Source organism: Odontesthes bonariensis, chromosome 7, assembly GCF_027942865.1.
Source record: "Odontesthes bonariensis isolate fOdoBon6 chromosome 7, fOdoBon6.hap1, whole genome shotgun sequence".
Classification (NCBI taxonomy): domain Eukaryota; kingdom Metazoa; phylum Chordata; class Actinopteri; order Atheriniformes; family Atherinopsidae; genus Odontesthes; species Odontesthes bonariensis.
In genome coordinates, this window is record NC_134512.1 from 20,035,923 (window position 1) to 20,050,874 (window position 14,952).

A 14,952-nucleotide genomic window follows, 5' to 3' on the forward strand; every position below is an offset into this window, starting at 1 on the left:
AACTACTTTCTTTTTTTCATTAAAAAAAGGAAAGCCAATATTATTTTAATAATTGTATGAATACATTTTGTTGCGGTGAGTGACATCATTCATACACTGTTTTATGTATTAATTTTGTAAATATTTATTTTGGTGACCTGTGACCTTATGTCGTCACTGTCTGAGTGAGCGCGCGACTGTCAAAATATCAACAGTCGGTTAAACTTCGATTAATCCGTGTTTGGGAAAGAACCCGGTACAATTTTGTCTTCATACGCTTCTCTGTAACCGGGGAGCTGAATCTAATTTCGGAATGGGCTCAAAGGTGATATCTAATGCAAAGCAGTTTTTCAATACTCTCCGGTAAGTTTGGGATGCCTGGTGTTTGTAACATTACGTTAGGCCTATTAGTTTGTATCACGTTTATGGGAAAATGTTCACAGTTGAAAGTAAAGCCTATCTATTTATAATCCCGAGGTTCACTTGTTATTTGGTTCGTTGTTGGTATTGTCTTGGTTCCAGATGTCTACAAGAAGAGGAGAGCAGCGAATTAACATACGAGGTAATTTGAATTTGAACTTAATTTTAGCTTGACCTGTCAGTTGTGTCTCTCTTAGTTAAATCTTTGGTCTGTGTAAACGCTTTGGTGTCGATATCATTTGTTTTTCAGGAGGACATCCAAATATTAAAGATGAATGGAGGCAAATTTGATGCTTTGAATTTTTATTCTGGCAACCAGACAATCTTCGTCTGTGAAAAAGCTGTGAGTATTGCTAAGCACATTGAAGATGTCTACAGGTGTCAAACATGCACTAGAACAAAAACTCATTTTACATTTAAACTGTGTGGTTTCACATGAAATTTGACACAGTTAACAGTGAGTTGTGTTCTTGTAGCTGTTTACCATTACCTACTACTCACATTAGAATTATAACTAGTATATATTTAGAATTTATATATTTATATATATATATATTATAGTATATTTTTATATATAGATATATATTTTGAATTGACCCCATTGGGAGATGAATAAAGTATTTTTCTATTTCTATATAACAAATATAGAATATATAGGGTAGTCATATGTAATACATGGAGTCAAATGTGAGTGGACTGACTAACAATTCATATATATAAAGAATGTTTAAATGTTTTTATAATTTTTTTTTGGTGAATTGTTTACTGGCAACAACTGCCTGAAACATTTAACCCATGGTCAGGACATCACCAAGAAATGAGTTTCCTCCTTTGTGATACTTTACCAGGCATTTGATGCAGCTGTCGTATGTTGTATTCTGTGAGTCTTCCTGTCTTTTGTTTCGTCCTCAGCAGGTAAGTTGTGGCCCCATCGGGCTGAGTTCACATGATTAGCAAAAACATTGCAGAATATTTGACTTCTTTACCTTTTAAAAAAAGCCTTTATTTATTAGTTGATTTACTGTTTATTAGTCTTTATTTTTATTTTAGTTTTTTTTTTCAACGTACAGTTTAACGTACATAGGCAGCTCTGAACTACCTGTTGCAGATTACACCAACAACTTCCACATGCAATACCACACTTGAAATGACTGCCAGACCTTCTATATGAGGAGATAATGAAGGAATAACCCAATGAAATAGTCAATGAAACAGCTTCTGTGTCACTTGGCCAAAAGCATTTGAGTCCCAAAAAAAGGGCAAAACTTAATAATAAAGACAAGCCATTCATAAATCCTTCCAACCTTCACTTTAGATGTGAATTGTCTTTAGAGTCTCCACTAGAAACCAAGATTTCTTATGTAACTATAACTTGAAAGAAGTTTTTGCAATCAGCCCAAACATCACACTTGCAATAACAACTGTGTAAGTGTTAATCACATGTGGACCTAAACTTGAATGCGTATCAGCACATGCAAACTCAAATTAAATTTTTTTTATTTCAGTGACATTTACCCTCTCTCACTTTGGCCACTTGTTTTCGCAAAGGTTCCAAAAATAAGCGCACCAGCCAATCAGCAAGTGGCGGACACATCAAACAGTTCCACTGATGAGGTTGATGACGGTGCTGACGTTCTGCAAACAGAGCTGGGACCACAGCCACTCACAATCATGAAAGCAAGGTGAGAAATGACAAGATTTAAAATGACCTCAAAATGAAACTCGTGCTTACAGGATTATACGAGCGCCGTATCCAACAGACCTTTTTTTCTCTCTTTTATATAGGGAATTGCTGTCTTGGTACACGTTATCTCAGAACGCTGGTTTGTCAGGTGAGAACAACAGTCCCGCCTTACACCCTCTGTGGGTGCGATGTGACATGTCTGATCCAGCTGGAACAGTTTGGTTTGGGGCTGAACCAGTCTGCGTGAGCAATAAAGTAACCGGTGTCAAGTTGTACTCCGTTACCTGCAAAGGTACAACCTACAGTCCTCTTTGATTCACCCATATTTCAGACATCATTAGTCGACCGTATATTCCTTGTGTAATTTTGACATTTGTCTCTACTGATCTTTGTACTGTTAGGCTCAACTGTAGACAAAAGGTCTCTCATAACCTTAGAGGAACTGAAACAAGAGCATAAAAATAGGCATCACCCATCCTCAGTAAGTGAGTGTGCCTCCCCCCCTCCTCATGCTAGTCTTTATAGCTGATTAATTTTGTTCACATGCGTCTTCAATTCCTCCAGATGGGGATCAAAGGCAGTGCTCGGTTCACCTTGTTTGGCTCCACTGTTGTTGAAAACACCATCATCGAGTCACAGAGCAGTGTGACGGTGGATTTTAAGTGGAGTCACGTGGAGAGTATTCTTGAGATCCCACCTCTGTCCTCTACAGCAGTGCTAGTAAGTGGCAATAATTCCCATCTTCTTTTCCATTACTGAACAAAAATTAGCATTTTTCTAAAGTGATTATTATCAATACCTTAATAACGTCATAACTTTTTAAAGCTATGAATACGCTGTTTTTTTCTCTGTTCACTTACAGAATATCAAAGTTGCCAGTGGAGACATGAGAAGTCCAATGTTTGAGATGTATAGGGAGCTGGAGTTTCTTCAGGTTTGTGTTTACTGTAATCTAAGATTGCAACAACAATCGACATTAAAACAATGAACTCACCATATCAGATCCCTGGCATTTCAGACTCTTGCTGATGGTTTGAGAACCGGTGAGACTGAATGGATGGAGCCTTTGGAAAACATGTCAGCTGTAAATCTGACCAAGGCCTACCTCGAAGGTACCTGCATTCAGAAAAGTCAGCACACCTTGAGTATGTTTAAAAGCGAACGTGCTGGCCTGCTATAGCTAACATCACTGTTTTTCCTTCAGAACTTCAAAATGCTACAAAAACACTCCAGGATCAAGCTGCGAAAACAGCTCAGGTATGATGAGGTTTTTAAAAAGATGCATTCATTTCAGAATATGTGGCAGCATTCTTGTGTTTTTATCTGCTTTTGAAGATCCCAAAGACAAAGTCGGAGACGGACACTCCCGTTTTGAACTCTTTCTTGGAAAGAGGTGATTTGGATTTTGTGGAGCAGCTGTGGGTTCGAATGAGAAAAAGTAAGTCGGTTTTTATGTTTTGTTTTTTTTTCCCATGCAACATTACAAACAGGCAGTGGCAGTTATTTTTCTTTTCCACTACAGGCGTGACTTCATACCAGGACATTGGAGACTGCCTGAAGTTGGTCACTGAAGCTTTAAGATACGGAGACATCAAGCCCTGGGTACGGAATGATGTGGCCTTGGAAATCTTTTTCACCGTGAACAGAAGATGGCATCTTTGAGTGTGACTGATTTTGATTTGTTTTACTTCCTCTAGATTCACAGAGACAGCAGCAGCTCTCTCAGTAAGCTCATTCTCCAGTCTTATCACCAGCAGATCGATCACGTGTCTCTCACAGGTGTCACCCCCGTCAACATGCTGCTCGAGATGGGTCTGGACAAAATGAGAAAAGACTATATTAACTACCTGATTGGTAACTTTTTGATCAGTTCTCTACAGCTCTGTGCACGACTTCTAAATCTTTATGCATGTGTTGTTGTGTAACACTTGGTCACAAAACTTCACGTGGATGTTAAACCATCTGCCCTTCATAGACATTATTTGCAAATCTTTTTGTTTTTTTGTTTCTCAGGCGAAGAATTGACAACACTGAACCATTTGGTGAGCTCAGGCTATTTTATTGATTTTCTTCAACAATATCTCTCAACAAAGTGCTTAGTTTGAGTCAATTGTCCTTCAGAGTTATTACCTGAGCACAGACGTCGATCTGCAAGAGCAAGTGATCCGACTCAGAAAACTGCACCATCTGCTGGAAATGATCATGACCTGCAGTGCATTCCTGGGTTTGCCCTACGACCGGCTCTTCCTTCTCACACAGTGCGTCGCTTCTCTTTTTCCAACAATTTGAGCCCTCAAAATGTGTGTTCCTCAAGCTGGCTTTGAGGCTTATTCCACCCTTTTGTTTTCCTTTTCTTTTTCACAGATCGTGTTTGCAACACTACAAAGCCGCACCATATGACAAGGAGCATGAATTCAAAATGCAAATCAAGCCTGCTCTGATCAGCCATTTCTATCAAAAGTAAGGAATGTGACACTTTGTTTTATTTTGCAGTGACATGTAGTCATTAAGCAGATGCTTTTATGCAAAGCAACATACCAGTGAGGTATGACCTTCAAGATGTTGTAGACGAAAAATCCTAAACCATGTATTGAGTACTTAAATCGGTTTAAATGACAGTACAAGTAGAGTATGTAAAGTAAGTACAGGTTAGGGTGTTCAAGGTGGTACAAGTGGAAGTATTCTTGGAAAAGAGATGATTCTTTAATTGATTCTTGAAGGTAGCGAGGGTCGGCCCTGCTCTGATAACATTTAGTGTTCGTTAAGTCTGGTTTGTGGTTGCCTTTGGACCGCCTTATTTGACCTTTTGTCTGGGTTGTAACCCAACTTTTTAAAGTGGTTCGACCCACAAAAGTATTGAGAAGTTGAGGCAGAGAGGAAGACAGTTTAAGTTTCATTACTGAAGTTGGATTGAACACGACAAATACAACTTGCTATTATTGCATTACATGTATACACATTTGTGTTTGGGTCAGTCTGTTCATGAGTTGTAATCCCCATTCAGGTAAACTCTGTGTGAAGTTGCTTCAACAAAGTTTGTGTCTTTCTGCCTTCAATTAGAGTGCAAGTGATTTAGATCCAACACATTTGCTGCATTTTTTTAGTTCACCTGTGCTTTTTGCACCCTCTTACGATCGGTTTACCTTTTTCTTTTCCCAAGACATTTTATCTTTTGGCATAGAAATAACTATTTTTAATAAAAGATCTTAGTTTTGTACAGCTATGCAGCTGTTAAAACTGAGCAGCAAACAGAGGTCAAGCTGGTTTTGTCAGAAGTGAAGAGAAGAAATAATTTATTTATAAGACAGGAAAAAGGTTCAGAAAAGCATTATATTCAAATTTACAACTCCTTCCATTACATTAACAAGCCTTGGTATGGAAGTAAAGGAAAATGTTCTGTTTTAATGCCAGAAACTTTTAGGAGTAACTGACGAATGCAAAACAGACAACGAAGAGCACCAAAACAAAAAAGCAAGGCCTCAAGCATCTCTACACTTCAGCCCTGAATAAAGGGCACAAAACGTCCAGTTTAATAGGACCAAAAAAAGAAAAGAAAGAACTTTTGCCAATTTCATAGTGCTGTGAAAAGAGAAGTGCCAGAAGCTCATTAGAGATCACTGGAAGTATGCATTGAAGGTTAAATGATTTTATTATATGTTGACATTGTGGGTTGAATAATTTTACAGATGGCCTGTAGTTTCCTTCATAGCATTCTGTTCAGTTAAATTGAATATCATGGGAGGTTAAGGTGGCAGGTTTGCATTTGCTTTTGAGGAAAAAAGTCTCACGTTTGGGTGTCTTTTACCACAGAGAGCATCCGATACTGTGGGGGGTTGAGTTAACCAGTGGCCATGGTCCCCGTGAGGTGCGGACGTCATTTCAGCTCAGTGACAGGCCGCTGGTTGATCACGTCATCTTTGAAACAGGTGATCTTTCTTTCTTTTCATAATCTTATCAAGTGTGCGAGGAACTTCTTCAACGCAGTGCAGATGACTCATATTTTTCTTTTCTTTAAATGCTTTTGTTTTGTAGATTACCCAAATGAAACGGTCAGCGGGGACAGCGATGAGCCAGCTTTCTTTTCCACTATGTTGTGCTGCAGCCTCGTCAGCTTTGCATGACTTTACAAAGCAACTGGACCACAAAGGAGGCGTTTTGGTATTTAATGTTTATGCTCATTTGCGGTTAACTAGCGAGCCCGATGGACTTCAGCTGATTCAAAAACCTACGATGATGGCCATGGGACTTTTTGTCAATATTTGTTTGTTAAACGTTTTCAGTAAACAAATTGCAATGTTTGTGCATGTTTGTGTTACCTAATCTTTTCTTTATTAATACACTTACTGCTCAAGGTGGCCATTGAAAGAGGTCTGGAAGTTTTCCGCTAAACAACCCAGTTTTAGTCAAGAAAAAAAAAACACAAAGTACAACAGGTTATATGAGATTTGTGCAGCGATTTGGCTTGAAATGATGCTCTTGTGTGTGTGTTTGCGATTGTAAACACACACACTTTTTAGTTCCGCCTCCGCAGCAGGAACATAAGGAAGATGGCACTGAGCAAAATAGAGAGTGTACACACAGTGGGAACAACGATCTCTGTCACCATCTCCATGTGGCTGGTCAAAGGGTCTGAAAGCACACACACACGCACACACACATAAACTCATTAAAACTCACCAGCATCGTGCAGTCCTAACACTGCTAATGAAGCAAGTAATGATGCTCAAGCACAGCACTCAAAGGGTTAATCTTTCTCCTTAAATTAAATCATATTTTTATCTGATTTGCTGTGAGCACATAGGATTCCTTACCATGTATAAGTCTTAGAATATTGGCAGCAGTGCTCCGCTGTTCCTCTAATAAAAGAAGAGAAAATACTTAGAGTTGATCAACGATACTTTAACCCTTTGAGAACTGCATGCAGCTGCAAGGGAATATTTCAGAAAGCAGCATTTGTCATTGCAAGATAACTATCCAAATCGAATCCACTCAAAGGTTCGCTGTATCACGAGCCAACAACAGGAGTGGATCCCGTTTGTTTTTTTAAAGTCAGCTCATACATCACACGGTATTTTGTTATCTTGCTGAATTTAAAATCCTGCTTTGTGAAATGCAACGTGAGCAAAGTATTGATGCGCTACATAATGATGTATTCATTAATTTGTTCTTGTTTAAGCTCTTACATTAAAAAAAGACTCAGTCAAATCTAAGCACGCTAGTAACAATCAACAGACGAAGTGAATAAACTGCACGCTGTATTTAAGCAGCTGGTTTTAAAGGCGTGGGTTTTAGTGTTGAACTGCAGAAGCCTCAATCTGTTAGTCAGATTTTAAACCAAACAATCACAAAGCCACAGCAGAGAAACCAGCTCCATGAGTGGGAGACATGTACCCTCAAGTTCTAAACTTCATCATGCACTGGCCAAACCTTTGGCATTTCTGCATGTTCCTTGGATTTTCTTCTAGCTGGAGGGGCAAACAAAAAAGATACCTCAGATGTTCTGCGTGAGATTCGGGTGATTTAAGTTTTGTATTTCCACCATTCCTCTTAAAACCAAATATTTGTTTATATGTGTTCTGAAGTGTTTAAAGAACACAGGATTGATACTAAAGTCAAATCAGTATTTGCATTAAATCTCTTGAATCATCTTTATATATAAATATATATATATTCTTGTTTGAGTCTGAATCTTAATTTGTTTACCCCAGCTAGTGATTTAACTCTTATCACAGACAAAAAGATCGTTTAAGGCCAAACTAACCTGCAGCTAATAACTGGTTGCTAGAAGAGCAGGTCTCAACTGCCTTCCTTCTCCAGTTTTCAACCTGTGGATGTTCACAAAAAAGGCATGAACAGGGACTCTTTCTTGGGGGAGAGGGGGGCACAGTGAGACAGGACTTTGAATCGTCTCTCACCTCTCTTTGATTTGGAAATCCGTTGGAGGCCATGACGCGTTTGTAAAACTGAACCGAAGCTTTTGGGTAACGAGGCTTGTTTTTGTTCCTGAAGTCCACATAGTACAAGCCAAATCTCTCAGAGTATCCTTCATCCCACTCAAACTTGTCCAGCAGGGACCAGGCAGTGTAGCCCTTCACATTGACCCCATCTTTAATAGCTGAGTGACAAAGAGAACAGAGAGAAATGAGATTAAACTTTGAGGTAATTCCCATTCGTCACTTTTTTCTACAAAATAAGTAAGCTCATTTTTACCTTTTAGCATCTCATTGATGTAGTCTCTGAAATATTGTATCCTCCACTCGTCACACAGCTCTGTGCATGACATCTTCTCAGAGACTCCATTCTCAGTCACATAGATGATCGGGTTTCCGTACTGAGACTGGAGGGGGTAACAAAGCAATGCAGCTTAGTTAGGCTTGCAGGCCGCTAAGATCATTTCAGGTGCAGCACAAATGTCAACATGTCTGCTCCGACAAAACTGTGTCACCTTGACAAAATTTAGCAGGCGTCTGAAACCCCAGGGCACAGAGTAGAGCCACTCTGACCCAGGATCAGGCCACCTCGGGTCAACCAGCTCAGCCAGGTCACGGTCAGTGAAGTAGCTGCTGCTGCTGCTCTGGCCCGATGGGTTGCTCTTTTGGGTGATGTAGCGAGTGGTAAAATGACTGATGCCAAGGAAGTCACAGGTCCCCTTGATATAGCTTTTCTCTTGGGGGGAAAATGTGGGCAGTCGAGACGTCCCCAGTCCCTGTTGGGCGCTCTTCCTTCCTGCACACAGTTACAAGTGCCGATTAGGTAACTCCCCAGTGATGAATATTACCTCGGGGTTAAGTGTTGACAACCTACCAACAAAGTCTTTCATTACTTGAGGGTAGTCTCCATGAAAGATGGGTGTGGCAAACCATCCCAGGTAGAACTGGACATATCTCTCAGCTGCTTCAATGTCTTTCTGGTTGCTGATGTCTACCGGCTCACCCCAGTCCCCCGACAGAGAGATGCCGACCATCCCTGCAGATGTGAATGGCAGCTTTCAGCACTCGGACACACACTTGCAGGTAAATGTTGAGCCATCGTGCGTTCATTTCCAAACTTGCACTTTGTTTACCTTTTTGTTTTCCCCTCCACTGAGTGTCATAAGTGTGCCAAACTTTGGCATGGGCCTACATGGAAAAGATAGTGTTTACATTTCAGTTCAAAGTGTTCTCTGATTTCTGAGTAGATTTAATTGCTGAGCACTTTAGCAGCCTCTTACCTTAATTATGTTATGTGCAGCTCTATATGCACCCGTTCCTCTTAGCTTCAGTCCAGGAGCGTGTTCACCTGTCTCAAAGCCCTCAACTGCAACAGACTGTGATCGAGTATTGAAGAAATTATAACCTGCCCTGAGGGTTTGCCCTCCCATCAGTCTGACACAGTATTTTGTGGATGTAAGTTAAGATATTGTCTGTCACAGAATACACTGCTCATGAATTGTCTGAGATACTGTCCAGTTTTTCCCCTTCTTTACTATGAAAGGCATCTGAAAAGGCCTGTCGAGTGACAACAAAAAAGCAGCACTCGAAGCATTTTCAGAGAGAGAGTGACAAGAGGTGCCGTAGCATTGTATAGAAGGAGAGAAATTTGGTGTTTTATAAACAGCACATTATGTAAGGCTCTTCTTGTGGAACCCCCAAAAACTGCAGGCTATAGCTGAACTGTAAAATCTGCAAAATACTTATTGTGAACTTACCCATGGATTGTTGAAAGTGATCCAGTACTTTACTCGGTTGCCAAATCTCTCAAAACACAGGTTGGCAAATTCATTGAAATGATTGACCATGCTTATATTCTGCCAGCCACCATATTTCTCTTGTAAAACCTAGAAAATCAAATAACACAGTATATCATTTTAAAAACTGTCAAGGTTCAAGTTGGGATTAAAGCTGGTTCAGTTATAATAAGCATGCCAACCTGTGGAAGATCCCAGTGATAGAGTGTGACAATGGGAGTGATTTTGTTCTCCAGTAGGTGGTCAATCAGTTGATCGTAGTACTGTATTCCCTTTTCATTTATATGGTCGGCTGCAAATTATGTTAGAATGTAGATAATTCTTTACAATTGAAATCACATGGGACAGTTTAGCTTCCAAACGGCTTGAATTAATGGCAGCTACTCACACTTTATGCCGGTGGGAATTAGTCTGGGCCAGGAGATGGAGAAACGGTAGTGATTAAGCTTCAGCTCCTTCATAAGAGAAACATCATCCTGCACAAAAGTAGAGTGAAATGTTTAGACCCAACTCTTCCTTCTGCTCTCTTCACATTTTTCACACATCCAACCTTGATTTTGTAGTAGCCCTCACAGGAAGAATCCCCAGTTTCATTTTGTTGGATTTTGCCTTTCTTGTGGCTGAAAATGTCCCAGATGCTCAGTCCTTTTCCATCTTTGTCCCAGGCTCCTTCTGTTTGATAGGCCGAACTTCCGGCACCCCACGAAAATCCTAAAAAATACAACATCAGCCTGATCGGTACTAAGGAGGCCTATTTGGCCCCAGTTCCAATTTGTCAAAAAAAGTGTATTGCATTTCTCCCAATGAGCCAGGGAATAAGTTTTGCATACCAGCTGGAAAAGTGCCATAATAGAAGGAGCCGTGGTTGTTCTTTGTCCAGTCGAAGTCCTCAGCCGCAGACAGACACAGCACCAACATAAGCACATGGCACACACTGACTGCACAGCGGGGCAGCATGGTACATGTGAGCCTGCAGCGCAGTTGATGTCTCGTTCTCCTTCAGTCCCTCACTGATGTCTGAACAGGGACAAGAAACATTCAGCATCCATATTTAATCACAACAAAGAAATATATTGTGTCCAAGCTAATGAGCACAGATGCTTGAGAGCAGAGCAGATTGGTAACAGAAAAAAAAACCAAAAAAACAACAACTTATGATATCAATAAACTGTCATCAAGCAGCCTGGAAGCATCCACTGTGCATTGACTATGGGGGGGTCCCCACATCCCAACTGCAAAGCCAAATGTGTCTTTTCAAACTCAATGGAGTGGAAGCTCATCTTGCTGAGGCAGACAGGTCCCATACAAACTGTGGTTTCACCTCTGTAAGCAAAGCTAATGCCAGAGAGATAGATACATTTACAGTCAACAATCACATGACAATGGACAAAGCGTTTCAAATTGATAGGCAATTATGAGTATAACAACCTCATCCCTTGTCAGTCATGAGGTATTTCATACTATTTGCTGTTTTCACAAGGCCTCATACAAAGTAAACACAATTCTCCCTCTAAGTCATTTCTTTACCTTTTAGGAACTGTTCATCACATTTCAGTAATATAGTCAGTGAGCTGCACTGTATTATCACATGACTGCACTTTAACTGCAGGAATGTAAAATCCCAAATACAGTAAAAAACATGATAGTAGAACCTTAAAAATCTAGAGTCCTGGCAATTATTTAACACGTTTTAGAGTACATTTACTTTCTTCTCAAGCATTATTTTTAGTAAATGTCTTGAAAATGACTTCAGTCTCTTTTATAAAAATTCTGAACCATCCAAATAGTTACCTGTTATGAAGTATGCATTTGTCGCAGGCACCCAAGCTGAGCCGTAGTCCGTGGGGGATTGGGAGTTCTCCTGGAGTAGCACAGCATGTAGAAAGCTGTATATATCTATTGCAGCAATCTCTATTGTATATTCCCTGTTGTAGCACCACCCTTCTCCAGAGCTGTCCCTGCTGTCTGTGTGAAAGCTGCCCTTATTGTGAGGCACGCTGTATTGTTTTAACTGTTTAGAAAATGCTGAATGGTTTTCTAGTGGAAAGTGATTGCACTGCATTACTCATTTGCCTGGCTCAGATTAGGACAAGTATTTAACACAGATATTACCATTATCAAAAATTACACCATTCACACCTGAAAGCATGGTGTATTGCAATGCACGGTAGAATGAAAAATAGATGCGCACGTTGTGGAAATCAGTTAACTGAAACATATGCAAAACATTTATTTTGTGCTTGTCATTTCTTACACAATGCATCCATATCAACTTCTCATATGGCCCAGCCATATATTTTTAATCACACATCAACATTTGAATTTTTATTCTAAGGTGCATTCTGGCTCTCCTTCATATCCCCAAAATGCACAATATATGTAGGAAGCTACTGTATAAGCACCTAATAACACTGCTTGTACTGTATATCCGTGAGACATTTCCCACAAGATTTGACACGACCAACATGGTGAGAAATGCAGATGACATGCCTTGAATCAGGCAAAGAGAGGATATTGCTTGCACCACACACCATTACACTGTAACTGTTACTCACTCCGTCCAAATAACTTAAACTTATTAACTGATAACACAAATAAACAGGTGTCTGTTCATATGGAGTTTACACTTCTCTTAACTGGAGCAACTGCTGCCACCCCATTGTTCTCAATAATCCTCATCCTCCTCAGGCACAAATTCTAGCTCGTTGTCATCTTCCTCCTCACCCTCTTCCTCCTCTTCATCCTCCTCCTCTTCTTCTTCCTCTTCCATGTCATAATCTGCAGCAGCGTTCAGTAGGAGTTTGGTTTGATTGATCTCACTCTCATCATCAAGATTAATGTGAACCTGGAAGGATACAAAGAGACCCGAAGCACAAACTGAGCATGCGAGTTGCAATTTCACCACCTCATTAAATATTACTTTGCAACATTGAAGAAAAAAAAAAGGCAAAACAAAGTTCAGTCAGTGTGAGAGTGTTAGGCAGAAGATATAATGGTGTCTGCACATATTTAAATGTGAAAAGTTCAAGCAGTTGTGTAAAATCTTGTTTATACAGTCCCAGGATTTTAGAATGGCCTAAACAGTTTTCAGCAGTACACGGGCATCGATGATCTAAGCATAAAACAACCAAAAACACAATTGAGATTGGCACAATATGACTGTGAATGTCCGCTGAACAATTTGCAGGGTGAGTTCCCTGATGTTCTCACAGGTACAGTGATTTACCTCAGTTTCAAGGGACGAGCGCTGAGAGGCTCCTTCTTCTGTTTGAGCATTGATGATGGACTTCAAAGCCCCTTCTTCAAACTAAAACACAGCGTGGACACAGTATATAAACCACAAGTCATGCACAAACACAAAGATCTATTGATATTATGAATTCACTCACCTTCAAGCGGTTGAGCTGGTCTTGTAGCATGACTTTGATTTTGAGGAGAGTCTCTTCTTCCCTCTTCAACTCCTGCAGACGGCTGTGCATGTTTGCTGCTGCAGTCAGACCATTCCTCGGGACTGAAAAGCAGAGACAGAGGCCAATGATTCATTGCTACATAGCTAGTTTGTGTTTCCCTCATACCATGTTGATTGTTAAGGTGCCCAGTGCTCGAAATTCGCCATCTTTATTCACTTATTGAGTTCTGTCCTCAGAATGCTAGTCTAACAAGCTTCACTTGGTTCTTTTCCGTTATTATACTTTCTCAGGGCATTTCACCAGGCACTGTCAGATAGTAGGGAAGTATCGTTGAGTTCTAAACAGAATGCTATGTAAAACACAAATTAATACGAGGAGTTAAAGATTTTAAGGGGAAAAAGTCAAATGTATTCGGTTGTTATTATTAGCTACATGCTAAAGAAACCAGTTTTAACTGAATAGCGGGTGTTCATAATGTCCCCACATCTAGGCCAAAACTAAGATTAAAACCATTACCTCTGTTTAATTTTTCTGTCTACACCTCCATACCAACGTCGTAATCGGTGCTAAGCAGGATAAGACTATTTTATTTTGGATACCGGCAGTCACTGCTGTGCTACAACTACAGGCTACTAGCTAAAAGCAGGTTCCTGTGACGCTTTCGCGTTCATTTCCGGGCCTGAGTGCGTTCAAATGCTGGCGGAAAATGTGTCACCACTCGAAGTTGAACATTGTGTCTCAGGATTGAACGATGCGTGGAAAAAAAGGAGCAACGAGGGGCTGACTGGCCAGAATACTTCAAACCCGTGTGCTCAGCAATAACTTTAAATTATCAATCGTTTTATCGTTTGAGGGCCTAAATTTTTTATGGATTTCGTTGACAAGTAATTTCAAGGGAAGATTACGATATATTACAAAATTTTTAAAAAGTTTATACATCACAATTTTTTTCACAATATTTTTTTTTTTTTAAAGAAAACAAAAAAAAAACTTTCCTGTGTTAACGCTTATATCAGTTGAAAATCCCGAAATACGACTTCACGATTAGCACTAAAAGGCAGCATTGAATAGCGACATCTTGTGGTCAATCAACTGTAATTCATGACTTGATGAGGTTGGAGAAAATGCCTTAATTTGGTTGAGTTTTTTCAGACGATAACAAAGCCAACTGGCATTTCTGCAACGTCTATGAAACGGGGAAAATTAGAATTTGTCCTAAAGAAAGTAAATACAGTCGTTTTACCAAGTTAGTCGAATGGTTCCCGGCTTATCAAATGCACGTATATCAATGCAGTAGTTTCTTATTGTCGGTTATTAATTGCCGTCCCTCCTCTTAAACAATGGTTTGAAGTGGCAGGTGTCAACTTTACGGTTCCAGGAAGCCTAATTTGTAACACATGTAGTTCATGGTGTCAGTCTCCCTTATAAAACACACAGGTCACAGAGACAGAGCGGTGAGGACTTGCTGCCTCACCAGACTGTAAGCTCGGTGTAAATTGCCTGGCGTGACTCCTAATAATAGTTTTACTGCAAGAGAAGACGTAAAGTGAGTGACACTTAAGGATTATATGTTTGCAAATGTGTTTTAAGAATACATTTGTCAGAAGACCAAAGTTATGACTGAGCCCTTGAGAGTTTTAAACATTTCCATGCACGTCCAGGAGGACTGCTGCACAAAACAGTTTTTACCCAAGAATCTGACCTGCCCCACAAGCAAATATTCATCAGTGTTG

At 40.0% G+C, this 14,952-nt stretch overlaps 3 protein-coding genes across 4 annotated transcripts; 1 reads left to right on the forward strand and 2 right to left on the reverse strand.

Annotated features, from left to right (window-relative positions):
- The first annotated feature begins 172 nt into the window (after nucleotides 1-172).
- Nucleotides 173-7,731, forward strand: zwilch (zwilch kinetochore protein). Its single transcript, XM_075469947.1, has 18 exons — nucleotides 173-342; nucleotides 502-541; nucleotides 650-742; nucleotides 1,948-2,081; nucleotides 2,185-2,375; nucleotides 2,485-2,564; nucleotides 2,648-2,803; nucleotides 2,946-3,017; nucleotides 3,102-3,195; nucleotides 3,288-3,340; nucleotides 3,419-3,521; nucleotides 3,606-3,685; nucleotides 3,781-3,937; nucleotides 4,097-4,125; nucleotides 4,205-4,341; nucleotides 4,448-4,543; nucleotides 5,894-6,009; nucleotides 6,116-7,731. The coding sequence occupies exons 1-18, from the start codon at nucleotides 293-295 to the stop codon at nucleotides 6,202-6,204; spliced, it is 1,770 nt and encodes a 589-aa protein (XP_075326062.1). The 5' UTR covers nucleotides 173-292; the 3' UTR covers nucleotides 6,205-7,731.
- lctlb (lactase-like b) lies at nucleotides 5,409-11,843 on the reverse strand. 2 transcript variants are annotated; one of them, XM_075469948.1, is made up of 15 exons: nucleotides 11,601-11,843; nucleotides 10,640-10,826; nucleotides 10,360-10,520; nucleotides 10,198-10,285; nucleotides 9,992-10,101; nucleotides 9,771-9,899; nucleotides 9,294-9,389; nucleotides 9,147-9,201; nucleotides 8,888-9,049; nucleotides 8,529-8,809; nucleotides 8,294-8,420; nucleotides 7,999-8,198; nucleotides 7,845-7,908; nucleotides 6,895-6,939; nucleotides 5,409-6,712 (listed from the first exon to the last, which is right to left on the reverse strand). In XM_075469948.1, exons 2-15 carry the CDS (start codon nucleotides 10,764-10,766, stop codon nucleotides 6,597-6,599), a joined length of 1,761 nt encoding a protein of 586 aa, XP_075326063.1. In that variant the 5' UTR covers nucleotides 10,767-10,826; nucleotides 11,601-11,843; the 3' UTR covers nucleotides 5,409-6,596. The 2 variants fall into 2 exon arrangements, with proteins under 2 accessions (XP_075326063.1, XP_075326064.1); XM_075469949.1 differs by lacking the exon at nucleotides 6,895-6,939.
- Nucleotides 11,844-12,001: 158 nt separating this feature from the next.
- snapc5 (small nuclear RNA activating complex, polypeptide 5) lies at nucleotides 12,002-13,882 on the reverse strand. Its single transcript, XM_075469951.1, has 4 exons — nucleotides 13,736-13,882; nucleotides 13,199-13,320; nucleotides 13,036-13,116; nucleotides 12,002-12,654 (listed from the first exon to the last, which is right to left on the reverse strand). Exons 2-4 carry the CDS (start codon nucleotides 13,286-13,288, stop codon nucleotides 12,475-12,477), a joined length of 351 nt encoding a protein of 116 aa, XP_075326066.1. The 5' UTR covers nucleotides 13,289-13,320; nucleotides 13,736-13,882; the 3' UTR covers nucleotides 12,002-12,474.
- Between the last annotated feature and the right edge of the window lie 1,070 nt (nucleotides 13,883-14,952).

What these genes read in the sequence shown, in the direction of transcription:
- zwilch (XM_075469947.1), top strand. Translation starts at nt 293, where the DNA reads ATGGGCTCAAAGGTGATATCTAATGCAAAGCAGTTTTTCAATACTCTC. An exon ending in CTCACAATCATGAAAGCAAG is followed by an intron (nt 2,082 to 2,184) that starts GTGAGAAATGAC and finishes TCTTTTATATAG; the next exon opens with GGAATTGCTGTCTTGGTACA. An exon ending in GTGGGTTCGAATGAGAAAAA is followed by an intron (nt 3,522 to 3,605) that starts GTAAGTCGGTTT and finishes TTTCCACTACAG; the next exon opens with GCGTGACTTCATACCAGGAC.
- lctlb (XM_075469948.1), bottom strand. Translation starts at nt 10,766, where the DNA reads ATGCTGCCCCGCTGTGCAGTCAGTGTGTGCCATGTGCTTATGTTGGTG. An exon ending in ATCACTGGGATCTTCCACAG is followed by an intron (nt 9,900 to 9,991) that starts GTTGGCATGCTT and finishes TTGATTTTCTAG; the next exon opens with GTTTTACAAGAGAAATATGG. An exon ending in GATTTCCAAATCAAAGAGAG is followed by an intron (nt 7,909 to 7,998) that starts GTGAGAGACGAT and finishes GAACATCCACAG; the next exon opens with GTTGAAAACTGGAGAAGGAA.
- snapc5 (XM_075469951.1), bottom strand. Translation starts at nt 13,288, where the DNA reads ATGCACAGCCGTCTGCAGGAGTTGAAGAGGGAAGAAGAGACTCTCCTC. An exon ending in ACCAGCTCAACCGCTTGAAG is followed by an intron (nt 13,117 to 13,198) that starts GTGAGTGAATTC and finishes GCTGTGTTTTAG; the next exon opens with TTTGAAGAAGGGGCTTTGAA. An exon ending in GCTCGTCCCTTGAAACTGAG is followed by an intron (nt 12,655 to 13,035) that starts GTAAATCACTGT and finishes GTATCCTTCCAG; the next exon opens with GTTCACATTAATCTTGATGA.